This window comes from Hypanus sabinus, chromosome 3, assembly GCF_030144855.1.
Source record: "Hypanus sabinus isolate sHypSab1 chromosome 3, sHypSab1.hap1, whole genome shotgun sequence".
NCBI lineage: Eukaryota > Metazoa > Chordata > Chondrichthyes > Myliobatiformes > Dasyatidae > Hypanus > Hypanus sabinus.
The window spans coordinates 98,320,593-98,340,338 of record NC_082708.1 but is presented as its reverse complement, the minus strand read 5'-3'; the positions used below and the strand labels follow the sequence as shown (position 1 = coordinate 98,340,338).

Sequence of the window (19,746 nt, the reverse complement as noted above, 5' to 3'; positions counted from 1 at the left end):
TACAATGAAGATTACATCAGACACATTGCTTCCTACATCTCTTGCAAGATGTGCTTAACTTTTCCTCACTTTTTTTTTAAAGTATAAAATAAAGACAGAGGCTGCAGACAATGAATCACATCTCAGATAAATTATACTTACATTACATTTGATAGAATTTGATCATTGAGAAGGAAAATATTTCAAAAACTGAAAATAAAGTGCTAGAAATACTCAGCACCTTAGGAGACATCAACGAAGAAACAGAACTCACATTTCAGCTTACTCCCTTTGCATGAGAGCATAATGCAAGAATAGATCACCATAATTCAAACTCAACACCATTTTCTACATTTTCCTCCAGGGCCATTTGGGATCGAGATTTCACCAATCATTGCATTAAGAAATATCCCTTCTCAGCTGTCCAAAATGGCCAGTCTTGCTGCAAAACCAAAACCCCAAAAGCCAGGTTTCAGTCAGCCCAATATCCATCCTGCCAAGCTCACTTTAAATGAGAATTCTTTTAAGTTGTAAAGAATACAACTCCAGTATATTCACTCTCTCTATACATAGAAACCAACCATGATAGAAACTAGTCTAATGATTCTTCACTGCATTCCCTCTATCACAAGATTACACAATATATGGTCTAACCAAGGCCAATGCATCTGACATGAGACACCTTTGCTCTTAAATCTTTTCATGCAATTCTAAACACTTCTTTACGTACATATTGATCATCAATGATTTGTGTACAAGGGCCTCCAGATACTCTGGAACATCAACACTACCAAATCTCTCACCAGTTAAAAGATCACTGCTAGTCTACTTTATGCAAACTGGCATCTCCCCTTTCCTCTATATTATGATCTTACCCACTCACACATTTGTATCCCCCTTGGAGACTCTTCAAACGCAGCTCCCTAATCACAACTCTACCTAGTATTGTAACACTAACAAACTTGAAAACATGAAATTTAGTCACCCCCCCCCCCAGCCAAATCAAATTTATGGATTATGAACAGCTGAGCCCCTGCAGTCCCCATTTAGTCGCAACCTGCTAACCTGAAAACAATCCATTTATTTTCACTGTTTCCTTTACAATAAGGAAATTTTTAATCCACTTCAGTTTATATATTCAATTCCATGTGTTCTAATCCTGATGGGAAACTTTATGTGATGCTTTTGTGGAAAACTTTCTGATGTTACCTACTAGTCAGCCCTTCTCCAAATCTATGCTGACCTCGTTCATTCCTATTCTTCTTTTCAGGGTATTCCGTTAGTAATTCTAGGTTTCCTCAGTTTTCCAATGATTAATGCCAGAAGGTTGTTTGCTTCCAATTATTCCCCTCTTTCCAAGTAAATAGTGGACTGTCCCACGCTACCCCTAAATCCACGGCAGCAATTCCAGAATATGTACAAATTTGTACAATGATAAGTGGAGCATCCATAATTTCTATTACCACCCCTTTCAAAACCCCAGGGTCTGAGCATCAGCTCCTTGGATTTAATCGGCTATTTATCCCTACAACTCGGTAATACATTTTCTTTTCAGTTCTTTATTCACATGGTTCTCTGGTGCCTCTCAGAAGCCTCAAGGGGACACAAAGCAAATTCATTATATATGTGGGGGGGAGAGGGGGGGAGAGGGGGGGAGAGGGGGGGAGAGGGGGGGAGAGGGGGGGGAGAGGGGGGGGAGAGGGGGGGGGAGGGGGGGGGAGGGGGGGGAGGGGGGGGAGGGGGGGGAGAGGGGGGGAGAGGGGGGGAGAGGGGGGGAGAGGGGGGGAGAGGGGGGGAGAGGGGGGGAGAGGGGGGCACACACACACACACACATATATATGGAAAAAACCATATACAACCCTGAGATTCATTTTCTTGTGTGCGTACTCAATAAATACATAATAGAGAACTGCCCATGACAGAATAAATGAAAGGCTGCACCAACTTGGGTGTTCAACCAGTATGCAACAGACAACATACTGTGCAAATACAAAAAGGAACAGGTAATAATAATAAAATAAATGAGCAATAAATATCAAGAACATGATATGAAGAGTCCTTGAAAGTGAGTCCCAAGGTTGTGGAAACATTTCAATGATGGGCAGGTGGAGTTGAGCGAAGTTTAAGAGCTTTGGTTTAAGAGCTTAAGGCTGAGGGAAAACAATTGTTCCTGAACTTGGTGGTGTGAACCCCGAGGCACCTGTACCATCTTCCTGAAGACAGCAGTGAGAGGAGAGCATGTCCTGGGTGGCGATAATGAATCCTGCCTTCTTTTGGTTGTTTCATCCTTTTGTCATTTCTTTATTTCTCACTATAAATTCCTTATCTCACCCTGTAAGGGACCCACATGCTTTATCCACCCCGACATTTGCACAACTATAGGAAAAACTCAGCTACCATTTCTGCCAGTTTACTCTCTTGCTCTTTGTTCATCTGTGGTTCTGCCTTTCCAATGTTTTACAATGTTCGAGAACATCAGGCCTACTACAATTTTTTGTAAGCCATGTTTTCTGGAATTAGTTTACCTTCAATTGCTCCTGTCAATCTTGGATGGATTATTTTTGCTGTTTCATGTTTGTACACTAAATGGAACTTTTTTTTGTAAATATGTTGCACTCTGTCCTGCTTCATACTTTGCTCAACTTTAAATAACACCTGCCAACAATTCCAGCCCTCTCGTTCCTTGGCTCAAATCAAACGTGCCAATTCTGCCAATGTTATTCCTTAACGACACACAGACGACTCCTTTTCACATTTATCGAGACACTGTACAGCATGATAAAGGTCCATTGAGCAGCGCCACCCAGCAGTCATCCGATTTAATCCTAACCTAATCACCGGACAATTTACACTGATCACTTTGGACTGTGGGCAGAATCCAAGGCACCCATAGGAGACCCACACAGTCACGGGAAGAGTGTACAACCTTACAGATAGCAGGAGGAATTAAATCCAGGTTGCATGTACTGTAAAATAGTCTGCTAACCAGTACACTACCACACTGCCCAATGACCATCCTATATACCAACCATCCCTATATTCAGATTCTAACTTTGGTCAACCAACAGACATATAATCTATTTTCTTGCAAATTTTCTCTCCATTTTGATGTTTGCCTTTTTTTCTACCTTTGATGTGCTTTTCTTTTTAATGAAGATCATTATCATGATCAAAATCATGATCAAAGTCACTATCATATCTAATGATAGGACAAATTCCCAGGCTAAAAGTGGCCTAATGGGGGCAGGTAGATCAGGTTTATCACTGTCTTATATAAAGTGAAATTTGTCATCTGGTGGCAGCAGTTCAGAGCATAGCTATAAAATTATACATTGTAAAATGAACAAATAGTGCAAATAAAAAGGAAGAATGAAGAATGGACTAATGAGAAATTGATGACAGAGAAAAGAAACTGTTCCTGATTCGTAGAGCTTTCTCTGCACTACATGTTGCTCACAACAGAGTATCCATGTTTCTACTATAAGCATCACCAAAAATCATTTCACCATTTAACTTTTTCCATTGACCTAGCTTCACCCATCACGAATATCACGAATATTCATTTTGTCCTATCTAGTCCTCTTGCCACCTTGGCAAACTAAAGCCAACTTTCCCAATTCTGGACCTTGATCCAACACGTTTAGTCTGCTTCTCTTCCAACAGATGCACCTGACCTGCCAAATGTTTCCTCCATTTTCTGATTTTGTTCTGGATTTCCATCATCTGTATTTGTTCTGATCCTGTTACCTCCAATTACACTTTCCTTTGCATTATCTTCCTACTACTATGCTTGTAACCGTGTGACACTGGAAGTAATAACAAGTTGACAAACACAAAGCAAGTCCTGTTTTTAAAGTCCCTTTCCTAGCTCTCAATTATCAGCTCATAGTTAGCAAAAGTAAGAAAGTCCTCTGATGTCTGTGCTGAAGTGCATGTCATTCTTGCATCTCCGATGCCAAACCTCTTTTGAAGGTATATGATGACATGTCAATGAAAGGAAGGAAAAAAAACAGAGGACATGGTCCACAATTTGACTTCTGTTCTTATCGACATGTACATTCTCAATACTACCATCGCACTTTCTTTCTGCTGTTCTGTGCAAGCTATTGTTCTGGTGGCATGGTTTAATCTCAGCAGTATGAATGAGCACTGTCAATCACATTAAAATTTAATTGAACTGGCCTATTTCCACATAAATTCTGATCCAAATTAAACCATGATCAACATTCCAAGCCAAGAAGATTGACAATTGGTGAAGGTCTTAGTGTATTGAATGTTCAAAGTAAAAGATTTTAAACAGCACCCAAAACTTTCACTGTAAAAGTGGTACATACAGTGGGTCCATCTCCCAACCCCCATCCTCACCACATTCTACAGAGGTTGTATTGAGAGCATCCTGAGCAGCTGCATCACTGCCTGGTTTGGAAATTGTACCATCTCAGATTGCAAGACCCTGCAGCGGATAGTGAGGTCAGCTGAGAAGATCATCGGGGTCTCTCTTCCCGCCAGTATGTACATTTTCACTACACGTTGCATCCACAAAGCAAACAGCATTATGAAGGACCCTACACACCCCTCATACAAACTCTTCTCCCTCCTGCTGTCTGGGAAAAGGCACCGAAGCATTCGGGGTCTCACAACCAGACCATGTAACAGTTCCTTCCCCCAACCTATCAGACTCCTCAATACCCAGAGTCTGGACTGACACCAACTTACTGCCCTCTACTGTGCCTATTGTCTTGTTTATTATTTATTGTAATGCCTGCACTGTTTTGTGCACTTTATCCAGTCCTGGGTAGGTCTGCAGTCTCGTGTAGATTTTTCTGTGTTGTTTTTACATAGTTCAGTGTAGTTTTTGTATTGTGTCATGTAGCACCATGGTCCTGGAAAATGTTGTCTAGTTTTTACTGTGTACTGTACCAGCAGTTATGGTCGAAATGACAATAAAAAGTGACTTGACATGACATATATGGAACTATCTGCCAGAGGAAGTGGTTGAGGGAACTACAGTAACAAGAATTAGATAACATTTGGACAAATACATAGACTGGAAAGGTTTAAAAGGAATATGGGCCAAACGTGGACAAATGCTTAGATATACATCATAGTCAACATAGACAAGTTGGACTGGAGTACCTGTTTCTCCATTATCCAAGTTAAGAAGTGGGTCTGACGCTAGTACATTCTGAATCAGTTGCAAGATCTCTGTTAACTAGTGACGTTTGAATACAAATGCCTCCAAGCATAAGTGTGGGAAGTTTCATGACAAATCCCCAAGCCCCCCCCCCCCCCAAAAAAGAGAACAGATAAAAATATCATCGCCAATTTATGTTCCTTTGTTATTGGGAGTTGAAAATACTAACACATAGATGAGATTAAACCATGACATCAGAATGATGGCTCACAGAGAACAGCAAATAAAAAAAACAGCAAGTCACATCAGAGAGATTACAAAAACGAGCCTTTCAGCCCACTGAGGATCAACTAGTCATTTACACTCATTCCATCTGATATTCTCATCAACTTCCATACAGTCCACCACTCTACCTGCAAAGTCAAATCAGCTTAGGACTCGTACCATAGATAGTAGGGCTCCAGGGAACATAATGGAACAGAGAAACCTTGGAGTACAGGTGCAGAGTTAGTTGAAAGGAGCACCACAGGTAGACTGGGTGACGATAAAGGCATTAACGTGCTGGCCTTCATCTGACAGAACAATGAGTATTGGAGTGGAGTCATTATGCTTCAGTTTTGGTTACCCTGTTATAGGTTAAACTGTAAAGTGCAGAAAAGATTTACAAAGATGTTGCCAGTATTACTGGGCCTGAGGCATGGGGCAAGGTTGGCCAAGCTAGCTCTTTCTTCCTTGGAATGTACAAGAACGAGGGGTGTCCTAATGGAAATATTTCACATTATGAGACACATAAGTAAGTTGGATGCCAAGTCTTTCCCCTACAACCAAAACTTGGGGCAGATGTTTAAGAGGAGAGGAGAGAAATTTAGAAATGACCCAAGGGGCAGTAGGTAAATGAAGTGAGCTTCCAGAGGCAGGTATAATAGTATCATTTAAGAAACACTTGGATCGGTACATGGAGGGGAGGACATGGGCCAAATGCAGGAAATTGAGAGGTGCTTTTGTCACTGTGCACTGTGGTCAGCATGGACTAGCTGGGCAAAGGTCTATTTCTGTGACGTTTTGCTCCATCACGCTGTGACTTACAAGCCAGGCACACGTCATAGAAGCCAGTCTCAGAGTATCAAATTTCACTTTTCATGATCCAAGGGGAAACCAGAGTGACCAGGAGAAAACCCAAAGTCATATGGAGATTGTGCAAACTCCATACAGACAGTGCCGTGGTCAGGCTCTTGGCACTTTTCTAGTTATTTCACTGTACCACCTTTTTTTAATATATTCTTAGAATTAATATGGGATGAATCATGGTCAAAATTTATAACTGAACACCAATGAAGATTTTAAGCTTGCTTTTAGAGCAGAAAAATAATTGCCCTTCTTTCAGAGGTCTTTATCTGCAAGGCCACGTAGTTATGAATGTCTAACCAACCAATATGAATTCAGTAGATATCCACAAGACACAAGAGTAGAATTAGCCCATCAAGTTTGCTCTGAAACAGATACTGTCCTTCTGCAGTTTGCTCTTCTGCATACAAATGGTGACATTAAGTACAACATATTAAAATGAAATGTATATTTGTCTGCTAGTAAATTACTGGTTTAAGCCTCAGCATGATGCCCAGCTAAGATACCAAGTTCTTCCTGCCATCTTGCTATTACAGTCATGAGCATATTTATTCATGGCATAGACTACATTGCAAAACACAAGTCAGATTATAATAGAAGAAATTAAATTAGATGAATACTTTGAAAACCATCAAACGAAATGGACACAAAGCGTGTCTGACACAACACTGCATTTCTATTGCATCCAGTACATAGGCAGAATAATCTGAACCTATGGAGCTGTGATGCTTTTAACATAATCTTGCTTCAAGTCACTTGTAGGTCACATTGATATAAAGGCATTTTAGTTTTGCAACTGGATCCCAATGTCCAAAAACAATTCATAGCAAATTAACAACTTGCCAAAATCCCTTCAATTGCAACATCAACAGTCACATCTATAAATTAAAAAGATGTTCCCAATTAATTACAAGGGAGTGGTTCCTGACAAAACAATTTTTACACATTTGATACTCATCTTACATGTTTTAGTTATTCAGTCTTACAAAAGTGGTGAGTTAGGTAGTATTTGTATTAAAGTGACTAACTAACAAACAAGATGCAAGAGAAGAACGCAATAGAATTTTACACCCACTCTACAAAAAAAATAAAGGCCAAGCTTTGTGGGCAAACAAATAGATTCATATCCTGAAAAATTCTCCTTAAATTTGGGACAGAAGTAATTTTCATATTCAGCTATTTAAAAAAAAAACACAAGATAATGAGATTGATCTTGATTTGCACAAATTACAACCAATTAAAAAAAATCATTCCTTAAAAGTCCAAAAAGCTGGCCTCCTTGTAAGCTATGGACAATTGTTTCAGATCATAAGATACCCGAGGTACAAAAGTTTAGAAATTACATTCTCAGAATTCTATTTGTTGCTCTCTTCCATTTAAACTATATCACAAAAAATCACAAGTTTGGGATAAATCAAATGAGAACTCAGAGAGAGAGAGGAAAAGGAGGGAAAGCAGATCGGCAGGCTGCAAAACGATTTATATTATGTAAAGTATAAAATGTACGGTGGGGTGGGGGGATAGAATCAAACAACAGAGATAATTATGCCAACATTCCTCCTGTTTTATCATAACTGAAATTACTTCCATTAATTCCTCAATGTTCAGGTAAAACACGTGTTTCTTACTCAAAAAGACTGAATAACAAACCACACAAATTCAGAGTCTAGCTGCATTAAGTTATAATATTCGCAAATGCCAAAAATCAACACTGCAAAACAAAACACAATGCAGTCACAGTATAAAAATAATCTTCTCCCAAAAAAAGGTGTGCCCCTTTTCAACGTCAATATTCAATTTCACTCATGAACCTGGTGAAAAAAAGCGTAGTTCGTAACCCTGCATCCCAAATTTGAATCAATTTTAGCATATAACCCTTAAATATTGTTCAACAAACAGAACTATGCACGTGCAACAAAATATTCACCATAGCAACGGCTGTTGTACATCCATGGAGAAAAGTGTCCCTAAACAAATAGAAAATAAAATTTCCTTTGGAATTCGACCCTTCGTTCTAAGCTTAATTTTACCTCTCTTCGCCTTCTACGTATACTTTATACATTAAATCCTAAAATCTTGGGGCAATTGCATTGCCATTCTACTAGTCAACCAGCCTGCGGCTCTCTCGAGATTCCTCTCTGTTGAAAAGCCAAGACCACGCGTATCTCCCTAACCGGGGTCTCCCCCGGCTGGAGGAGCCACCTGTTGTTCCAGCACTGGCTTTCCCTTCCTGGTGGCCGAGCCCACGCTGCAGGCGACACACTCACTCACATTTGCTGTATCTCCATTGTCTCCGCCTGTTGCCGAGTGCGCAAAGCTAACACGGCGCCCTGCACCATTCCAGTGTGGAGCGCGCGCCGTGGCTGCCCGTCCCACTCAGGAACGAGCGCGATGCCTGTCCATCCTAGCGCCGCTCCATTGTCCCTATGCGATGCAGGGGGTGCCCGTCCGCCACCCTCGCAGGCAGGCAGGAGAGGCGGCGCATCCTGCAAACACAACCTCCCACAATGCTCCTCGTCCTCCACCCGGCACTTCCCACATCCAACTTTTATTCGCAATTCTGCTCCCAATGTCCAAAGTGATTTATTTTACAGGTAACGACCATCCTGCGTTGAAAGCCCAGGTGAAAACACACTGACAGTATGCGATTTATTGAAAGTGTTTCAGTATCATGAAATCTCTGCCTTTCGGACATTCCTGGCACTCAGTATCGAACTGCACCGAATATTTAAAGCCGTGTACTTTACAAAGAACATGCAACCTGAAACACAGATCCCTATTTAAATAATCCGCAGTGATCGAGTGAAATCACCCAGATTGTCGTTACGTGAAATTTTGCCCGTCGCTATGCTCATTATGCCTGCCCGTAACGTGCGCTATTTCATTAATTTAGTTGTTAATGCCATTGCGATTGACCCTGTTTCCGTAGCAACTATTTTTATTGATGCTATTGATAGCAATGACAAATTGCACTGATTTTGCAAGTTTAGACTACACATCGTACCTTTGTGCTCCACTGGACCGTTGTCAGCCCAGCTCCGCCATCTGAGCAGATAAAAGAAAAGATAACCAAATATGTTGCTGCCGAGGTAGATTTTATGATGTAGACTTGAAGGGGCACAGGTAGAAAGACAAGATTTAAGGAGGGAATTCCAGACGTTAGTGCCTAAATAGGTGAAAGAAATTGGGGTGCACTTGGGTCTGGAATTGGAGGAGTACTATCCAGGAGGAATTGTAGACCAATAATCATCTGAAAGCTTTACAGGTAACTATCTTTCATTGTTGTTATCTGGGAGCTATTTGATTTTTTTCCTGCTGTTGCAGATCATAATGGCATTATGCCATCTCATGTGCATCATCTACCTGAAATTATTTTTTAAAACTTATCAAATCATTTCTTTTAATGCTAGCACAAGCTTAAAATGGGCAGATTTTGATCAATTCATCCATTTTCAACTGATCACATCATGAAACTAAATCTGCATGGGTTCAGAAAATGGGAAATTTTATATTAGTTGCTGAAATTAAATTTAACGTATAGAATGCTGTCTTTACATTGGGTAGAAGGTACGGGTGCCTCAGGACTCACACCACCAGGTTCAAGAACAGTTACTACCCCTCAAACATCAAGCTCTTGAACAACAGGGGATAGCTACACTCATTTGAAGTGTCGCTTTAACTCTTCCTGTTATATTGTTATTTCATTCTTGTTATTTATTGCTGTTTATTTATATCTGGATTTGCAAAGTTTGTTTACAGTTAACAGTTCCTGATGTTTACAGTTACTGTTTTATAGACTTGCTCAGTATTCCTACAAAAAAAGAATCTCAGGGTTGTATGTGGTGAGGTGTATGTACTCCAATAATAAATTTTACTTTGAACTTCAAAATTACAAGAAACCTAACAGGTTCAAAGTTAGCTGTGGATATTTTCCTTGTCCTAAAGATGAGAAGCCAGACCAACTCTCATCAAGAGAGCACTTCATTGGACCCCTGAAGGGCAAAGGAAACACGGGAGACTGAAGACAGCTTGGTGCTGTACCGCAGAGGGAGAGATGAGGACCCTGAAGCACACCTGGGGCACCGTAGAGAAGATGGCCAAGGATAGAGAGAGATGGAGGGCCTTCACAGCGGCATAACAGGCAGTAAGTAAGTAACAAGGCAAAAGAGACTACATATGCTGAAATCTGGAACAAAATGAGAACACTGAAACTACTCTTCCAGCGGCATCTCTAGAGGGAAAGGTGTATGTCTATGCTGTGGTTCACGGTTCTGCATCAGCAAGTGACCCTTTCGGCTGCCAGGACAAGAGAAATGTGCGATCAGCATTTCAGCTCCTAATATTTTCTTTGTGTGGATTCACAAAACTTTCAGGCATATCACAGGATGGCATGGGAATTATGTTGCTATCTAATTATTTGGGGGTGAAATTGGTCTTTTGCAACAGTGAAAAGAACTGATAATGAGTCAGCAGCCTGTTTTACACGCCACCTAATTTTCTTTGAATAATGAATGAGAAGGTTTCTTGCTGTAATGTTATTTGGGTTATTGAATTATACTGTAGATAGTTACATAACTCACAATGACTACGAACATGAAGGAAATATATATCTTTATTGTGACAGAGATTTTAAACTGAATCTAAAGCATTGTGACAGTTAACCATCCGACATAGCTTCCTGAGATAATAATGACCCCACCAAGCTTAAAAACCAGTTGGACATAACAAATAATGTACAAGCAATTACTGATGTACCACACTGCTTTTCCCTTTAAAAAGAAAAAAAAATCTGTACGACATTTGCTTCAAGAACCTCTGCACACTAGTAAATGAACATGTCAGTCACAAACACATAAATCTCAATATATTCAGAAATTTTGGCATACATACCATATAAATACTGTAACAAATCTGTATCACAGATACCTTAATCCTCAGAGACCTTCTCAACAGTTCCAATACATTCAGTGTCCACTTTATTAGGTACACCTACTTGTTAATGCAAATATCTAATCAGCCAATCATGTGGCAGCAAATCATTGCATGAAAGCAGGCATATGAACATGGTCGAGAGGTTCAGTTGCTGGTCAAAATGGGGAAGAGATGTGATCTAAGTGACTTTGACCGTGGAATGGTTATTGGTGCCAGATGGGCTGATTAAAGTATCTCAGAAACTGCAGGTCTCCTGGAATTTTCACGCACAACAGTCCAAAGTTTATAGTGAATGGAGCAAAACAAAAACAAAACACATCCTGTGAGCAGCAGTTCTGCAGGTGAAAAAGCCTTGTTAATGAGAGCGGTCAGAGGAGAATGGCCAGACTGGTTCAAGCTGATGGGAAGGCAACAGTAACTCATATAACCACACATTACAACAGTGGTGTACAAAAGAGCATCTCTGAATGCACAACACATCAAACCTTAAAGTGAATGGGCTACAGCAGCAGAAGACCATGACATATACTCAGAGCAACACATACAAAATGCTGGAGGAACTCTGCAGGCCAAGCAGCATCTATGGAAAAAAAAGGTACAGTCGATGTTTCGGGCCAAAACCCTTCGGCAGGACTGGAGAAAATAAAGCTGAGGTTTAAAAGGTGGGGGGAGAGGAGATACTGAATAAAATGGCCACTGTGTGAATGTCTGGCATCTCCTGTTCATCTTCTCTGGATGCTTCCTAGGACCTTCCATGTCAACTCTTTCATTCTGCCTCTCAACTCCACCCCGCCTTGCCCCTTGCTATACTTGGAACTCTTCGTGATCTTGCTCCAACACTTATGTCTATCCTCTTCAGTCCTACAGCCATCCTGGCAGGGCCCTTGCTGAGGGACCTCCACTCTTTGTCCAGTTTCTGGGTTGTGACGTTTAGCTCTGTACTTGAAGTTGTATTTGTATCATTGAATTCTCTTGTACTTTGGCTGATTCTCTTCACAGCTTCTTTGTAGATGTACATTCTGGTTTTCAGCAATCACTCAGTTTGAGTGGTTTCCTTGACTGCACTGTGGTTGTGATGTATACGCTGTGAGAATTCCTGCCTGGCTCAGTTAGCACTGTTGCAACTGCAGCTGTTTTATTCCACTATGTTCTCAATATTTTCTTTAAATCCCTGAATCTTTTCCATCATTCTGATTTCGAACAAGCATTGGGAAACCATTTCCTCACGTATTTTGGGAAATTATTGCAGTGGTCCATTAACAACTGGCTCCTTGTTCACATTGTAATATATTATTTTATACATCAGGATTATTCTTTCTTTGTGCTTCAGAAGGATGATTCCTATGACTTTTATTTTGTTCTTTTCTCCTGGTTCTCTGATGTTGGCCTATTGTCTACTTTGCCTGCTCATGAAGTACTTTTGAACTTTCTTGTGGGGGTCACACCTCTCTCCTGGTGTTATCTTGTGATCTGGTTTCTGATTCTCCTCTGCATTTGTAATTTCACTTTGTTCCTTGACTTCACTATGGTGCCTGTCTCCTTCCTCCATTTCACTTTGTACCTCGACTTCACTATGGTGCCTGTCTCCTTCCTCCATTTCACTTTGTACCTCGACTTCACTATGGTGCCTGTCTCCTTCCTCCATTTCACTTTGTTCCTTGACTTCACTAGGGTGTCTGTCTCCTTCCTCCATTTCACTTTGTTCCTTGACTTCACTAGGGTGTCTGTCTCCTTCCTCCATTTCACTTTGTTCCTTGACTTCACTATGGTGCCTGTCTCCTTCCTCCATTTCACTTTGTTCCTCAACTTCACTAGGGTGTCTGTCTCCTTCCCCCATTTCACTTTGTACCTCGACTTCACGAGGGTGTCTGTCTCCTTCCTCCATTTCACTTTGTTCCTTGACTTCACTAGGGTGCCTGTCTCCTTCCTCCATTTCACTTTGTTCCTTGACTTCACTAGGGTGTCTGTCTCCTTCCTCCATTTCACTTTGTTCCTTGACTTCACTAGGTGTCTGTCTCCTTCCTCCATTTCACTTTGTACCTCAACTTCACTAGGGTGTCTGTCTCCTTCCTCCATTTCACTTTGTTCCTTGACTTCACTAGGGTGTCTGTCTCCTTCCTCCATTTCACTTTGTTCCTTGACTTCACTAGGGTGTCTGTCTCCTTCCTCCATTTCACTTTGTTCCTTGACTTCACTAGGTGTCTGTCTCCTTCCTCCATTTCACTTTGTACCTCAACTTCACTAGGGTGTCTGTCTCCTTCCTCCATTTCACTTTGTTCCTTGACTTCACTAGGGTGTCTGTCTCCTTCCTCCATTTCACTTTGTACCTCGACTTCACGTGGGTGTCTGTCTCCTTCCTCCATTTCACTTTGTTCCTTGACTTCACTAGGGTGTCTGTCTCCTTCCTCCATTTCACTTTGTACCTCAACTTCATTAGAGTGTCTGTCTCCTTCCTCCATTTCACTTTGTTCCTTGACTTCACTAGGGTGTCTGTCTCCTTCCTCCATTTCACTTTGTTCCTTGACTTCACTAGGTTGTCTGTCTCCTTCCTCCATTTCACTTTGTTCCTTGACTTCACTAGGGTGTCTGTCTCCTTCCTCCATTTCACTTTGTTCCTTGACTTCACTAGGTGTCTGTCTCCTTCCTCCATTTCACTTTGTACCTCAACTTCACTAGGGTGTCTGTCTCCTTCCTCCATTTCACTTTGTTCCTTGACTTCACTAGGGTGTCTGTCTCCTTCCTCCATTTCACTTTGTTCCTTGACTTCACTAGGGTGTCTGTCTCCTTCCTCCATTTCACTTTGTACCTCGACTTCACGTGGGTGTCTGTCTCCTTCCTCCATTTCACTTTGTTCCTTGACTTCACTAGGGTGTCTGTCTCCTTCCTCCATTTCACTTTGTACCTCAACTTCACTAGAGTGTCTGTCTCCTTCCTCCATTTCACTTTGTTCCTTGACTTCACTAGGGTGTCTGTCTCCTTCCTCCATTTCACTTTGTTCCTTGACTTCACTAGGTTGTCTGTCTCCTTCCTCCATTTCACTTTGTTCCTTGACTTCACTAGAGTGTCTGTCTCCTTCCTCCATTTCACTTTGTACCTCAACTTCACTAGGGTGTCTGTCTCCTTCCTCCATTTCACTTTGTACCTCAACTTCACTAGGGTGTCTGTCTCCTTCCTCCATTTCACTTTGCCAAGTCATGAGCTTCTGGGGGGAAAGAAGCCAATCTCATTATTGCCCATCTTCTTCCAGCACACTCGCTGAGTTCAATCAAAATAGGTGTACTCCAAATGTGCCATTTACTAGTCCAATACTGGATTGTCAGTTTCCAGCAACAGTCACTGCAAATCAAGTTTGATTTCTCTGATCAACGCATGGAATTATGATGTGGGATCAGCAGTGAAATCTGAATTTATTTTAATTATAGAAACAGAACAGTGACGCCAGGACCAGCAGGTTAATGTTCCAGGATATAAAAGTTCAGGTGTGATGGATGGGAATGCAAGGGAGGAAAGAGCATTGTACTGAGAGTATCACAGCCGTATGTAGAGAATATACTGCAAGAATCCTTAAATGAGGATGGAGTTTAGGTAAAAGAGAGGGGTGATCACCTTGCCGTTATTAAACAGAGGCTTTCCAACAGACAGGGCGAATTTGAGGAACAGTCACTAAATCACTAAAATACATAAACAGAATTGGTTTATATTAGTGGGGTGGGGTTGGGGGGGGTCAGAGTCATTCTGTTGTACAGCACAGAATAGGGACCAACTTGGGGGTAGTGAGGTGGGTTAGACTCATTCTGTTGTCCAACACAGAATAGAGACCAGCTCGTGGGGGGTGCGGGTCAGAGTCATTCTGTTGTATAGCATAGAATAGGGACCCAACTCGGAGGTGGGGGGGGGGAGTGGGTTAGAGTCATTCTGTTGTCCTACACAGAATAGAGACCAACTCAGTGGGGGGTGGGTCAGTGTCATTCTGTTGAACAGCACAGAACAGGGACCAACTCGGGGGAGTGGGTCAGAGTCATTCTGTTGTATAGTACAGAATAGGGACCAACTCGGGGGTTGGGGGGTGGATTATTGTCATTCTGTTGTCCAACACAGAATAGGGACCAACTCGTGCGGGGTGCAGGTCAGAGTCATTCTGTTGTATAGCACAGAATAGGGACCAACTTGGGGGGGGGCTGTCAGAGTCATTCTGTTGATCAGCACAAAATAGGGACCAACTTGGTGGGGAGGGTGTTCAGTGTCATTCTGTTGTACAGCACAGAATAGGGACCAGCTCGTGGGGGGTGTGGGTCAGAGACATTCTGTTGTACAGCACAGAATAGGGACCAACTCGGGGGTGGGGGGAGTGGGTTATAGTCATTCTGTTGTCCAACACAAAATAGGGACCAACTCGGAGGGGGGGGTCAGAGTCATGCTGTTGTATAACACAAAATAGGGACCAACTCTTGAGGGGGTTGGGTCAGATTCATTCTGTTGTACAGCACAGAATAGGGACCAACTCGGGGGGGGGGGGTCAGAGTCATTCTGTTGTATAACACAGAATAGGGACCAACTCGGGGGGGGTCAGAGTCATTCTGTTGTATAACACAAAATAGGGACCAACTCTGGGGGGGGTTGGGTCAGATTCATTCTGTTGTACAGCACAGAATAGGGACCAACTCTGGGGGGGGTTGGATCAGAGACATTCTGTTGTACAGCACAGAATAGGGACCAACTTGGTGGGGAGGGTGTTCAGTGTCATTCTGTTGAACAGCACAGAATAGGGACCAACTCTGGGGGGGTTGGGTCAGATTCATTCTGTTGTATAGTACAGAATATGGACCAACCCGGGGGTTGGGGGTGGATTATTATCATTCTGTTGTCCAACACAGAATAGGGACCAGCTCGTGCGGGGTGCAGGTCAGAGTCATTCTGTTGTATAGCACAGAATAGGGACCAACTCGTGGGGGGGAGTGGGTTAGACTCATTCTGTTGTCCAACACAGAATAGGGACCAGCTCGTGGGGGGGTTTCAGAGTCATTCTGTTGTACAGCAGAAAATAGGGACAAGCTGCGGGGGGTGGGGGGTGGAGTTGGGTCAGATTCATTCTGTTGTACAGCATAGAAAAGGAACCAACTCGGGGGGGGGGGGGGGGTGTCAGAGTCATTCTGTTGTGTAGCACAGAATAGGGACCAACTCGGTGGGGGGTGGGTCAATGTCAATCTGCTGAACAGCACAGAATAGGGACCAACTCAGGGGGGGGTCAGAGTTATTCTGTTGTATAGTACAGAATAGGGACCAACTCGGGGGAGTGGGTCAGAGTCATTCTGTTGTATAGTACAGAATAGGGACCAACTCGGGGGAGTGGGTCAGAGTCATTCTGCTATATAGTACAGAATAGGGACCAACTCAGGGGTTGGGGGGTGGATTATTGTCATTCGGTTGTCCAACACAGAATAGGGACCAACTCGTGCGGGGTGCAGGTCAGAGTCATTCTGTTGTATAGCACAGAATAGGGACCAACTTGGGGGGGGGCTGTCAGAGTCATTCTGTTGATCAGCACAAAATAGGGACCAACTTGGTGGGGAGGGTGTTCAGTGTCATTCTGTTGAACAGCACAGAATAGGGACCAGCTCGTGGGGGGTGTGGGTCAGAGACATTCTGTTGTACAGCACAGAATAGGGACCAACTCTGGGGTGGGGGGAGTGGGTTATAGTCATTCTGTTGTCCAACACAAAATAGGGACCAGCTCGTGCGGGGTGCAGGTCAGAGTCATTCTGTTGTATAGTACAGAATAGGGACCAACTTGGGGGGGTGCTCAGAGTCATTCTGTTGTATAGTACAGAATAGGGACCGACTCGGGGGTGGGGTCAGAGTCATTCTGTTGAACAGCACAGAATAGGGACCAATTCGGGGGGGGGGGTGCTCAGAGTCATTCTGTTGTATAGCACAGAATAGGGACCAACTCGGGGGGGGGGGGGCTCAGAGTCATTCTGTTGAACAGCACAGAATAGGGACCAACTTGGGGGGGGTCAGAGTCATGCTGTTGTATAGCACAGAATAGGGACCAACTCTGGGGGGGGGGGGTTGGGTCAGATTAATTCTGTTGTACAGCACAGAATAGGGACCAACTCGGGGGTTGGGGGATGGATTATTGTCATTCTGTTGTCCAACACAGAATAGGGACCAGCTCGTGCGGGGTGCAGGTCAGAGTCATTCTGTTGTATAGTACAGAATAGGGACCAACTTGGGGGGGGCTGTCAGAGTCATTCTGTTGTATAGTACAGAATAGGGACCGACTCGGGGGGGGGGGGGTCAGAGTCATTCTGTTGAACAGCACAGAATAGGGACCAACTCGGAGGTGGGGGGGGGGTGGGTTAGACTCATTCTGTTGTCCAACACAGAATAGGGACCAGCTCGTGGGGGGTGTGGGTCAGAGACATTCTGTTGTACAGCACAGAATAGGGACCAACTTGGGGGGGGGGGGAGTAAGTTATAGTCATTCTGTTGTCCAACACTAAATGGGGACCAGCTCGTGGGGATGGGTCAGTGTCATTCTGTTGAACAGCACAGTATAGGGACCAACTCGGTGGGGGGGTTTCAGAGTCATTCTGTTGTACAGCAGAAAATAGGGACAAGCTGCGGGGGGGGGGGGGTGGAGTTGGGTCAGATTCATTCTGTTGTACAGCATAGAAAAGGAACCAACTCGGGGGGGGGGGGGGTGTCAGAGTCATTCTGTTGTGTAGCACAGAATAGGGACCAACTCGGTGGGGGGTGGGTCAATGTCAATCTGCTGAACAGCACAGAATAGGGACCAACTCAGGGAGGGTCAGAGTCATGCCGTTGTATAGTACAGAATAGGGACCAACTTGGGGGGGGGCTGTCAGAGTCATTCTGTTGATCAGCACAAAATAGGGACCAACTTGGTGGGGAGGGTGTTCAGTGTCATTCTGTTGTACAGCACAGAATAGGGACCAGCTCGTGGGGGGTGTGGGTCAGAGACATTCTGTTGTACAGCACAGAATAGGGACCAACTCGGGGGTGGGGGGAGTGGGTTATAGTCATTCTGTTGTCCAACACAAAATAGGGACCAACTCGGAGGGGGGGGTCAGAGTCATGCTGTTGTATAACACAAAATAGGGACCAACTCTTGAGGGGGTTGGGTCAGATTCATTCTGTTGTACAGCACAGAATAGGGACCAACTCGGGGGGGGGGGGGGGGTCAGAGTCATTCTGTTGTATAGTACAGAATAGGGACCAACTCGGGGGAGTGGGTCAGAGTCATTCTGTTGTATAGTACAGAATAGGGACCAACTCGGGGGAGTCGGTCAGAGTCATTCTGTTATATAGTACAGAATAGGGACCAACTCAGGGGTTGGGGGGTGGATTATTGTCATTCGGTTGTCCAACACAGAATAGGGACCAACTCGTGCGGGGTGCAGGTCAGAGTCATTCTGTTGTATAGCACAGAATAGGGACCAACTTGGGGGGGGGCTGTCAGAGTCATTCTGTTGATCAGCACAAAATAGGGACCAACTTGGTGGGGAGGGTGTTCAGTGTCATTCTGTTGAACAGCACAGAATAGGGACCAGCTCGTGGGGGGTGTGGGTCAGAGACATTCTGTTGTACAGCACAGAATAGGGACCAACTCTGGGGTGGGGGAAGTGGGTTATAGTCATTCTGTTGTCCAACACAAAATAGGGACCAGCTCGTGCGGGGTGCAGGTCAGAGTCATTCTGTTGTATAGTACAGAATAGGGACCAACTCGGGGGAGTGGGTCAGAGTCATTCTGTTGTATAGTACAGAATAGGGACCAACTCGGGGGAGTGGGTCAGAGTCATTCTGTTATATAGTACAGAATAGGGACCAACTCAGGGGTTGGGGGGTGGATTATTGTCATTCGGTTGTCCAACACAGAATAGGGACCAACTCGTGCGGGGTGCAGGTCAGAGTCATTCTGTTGTATAGCACAGAATAGGGACCAACTTGGGGGGGGGGCTGTCAGAGTCATTCTGTTGATCAGCACAAAATAGGGACCAACTTGGTGGGGAGGGTGTTCAGTGTCATTCTGTTGAACAGCACAGAATAGGGACCAGCTCGTGGGGGGTGTGGGTCAGAGACATTCTGTTGTACAGCACAGAATAGGGACCAACTCTGGGGTGGGGGGAGTGGGTTATAGTCATTCTGTTGTCCAACACAAAATAGGGACCAGCTCGTGCGGGGTGCAGGTCAGAGTCATTCTGTTGTATAGTACAGAATAGGGACCAACTCGGGGGAGTGGGTCAGAGTCATTCTGTTGTATAGTACAGAATAGGGACCAACTCGGGGGAGTGGGTCAGAGTCATTCTGTTATATAGTACAGAATAGGGACCAACTCAGGGGTTGGGGGGTGGATTATTGTCATTCGGTTGTCCAACACAGAATAGGGACCAACTCGTGCGGGGTGCAGGTCAGAGTCATTCTGTTGTATAGCACAGAATAGGGACCAACTTGGGGGGGGGGCTGTCAGAGTCATTCTGTTGATCAGCACAAAATAGGGACCAACTTGGTGGGGAGGGTGTTCAGTGTCATTCTGTTGAACAGCACAGAATAGG

The 19,746-nt window shown here is 43.8% G+C and overlaps 1 protein-coding gene and 1 long non-coding RNA gene across 5 annotated transcripts in view; one reads left to right on the top strand and one right to left on the bottom strand.

The window, feature by feature from the left end:
• Positions 1–8,697, bottom strand: part of klhl2 (kelch-like family member 2) — a 172,229-nt gene extending 163,532 nt beyond the window's left edge. For 2 of the 4 annotated variants that reach the window (XM_059964854.1, XM_059964856.1), the window contains exon 1: positions 8,510–8,697. In XM_059964854.1, coding sequence (XP_059820837.1) covers positions 8,510–8,577 — 68 coding nt within the window. In that variant the 5' untranslated portion in view covers positions 8,578–8,697. Of the gene's footprint in view, positions 1–8,165; positions 8,255–8,509 lie in introns of those variants that run through there. The other 2 variants (XM_059964857.1, XM_059964855.1) reach the window with 2 other exon arrangements.
• Positions 8,698–9,336: 639 nt separating this feature from the next.
• The window catches only part of LOC132390798 (uncharacterized), a 34,403-nt gene continuing 23,993 nt past the window's right edge, over positions 9,337–19,746 (top strand). Inside the window, exons 1-2 of the long non-coding RNA XR_009511012.1 lie at positions 9,337–9,503; positions 10,184–10,386. This is a non-coding gene — a long non-coding RNA (uncharacterized LOC132390798). The remainder of the gene's footprint in view (positions 9,504–10,183; positions 10,387–19,746) is intronic.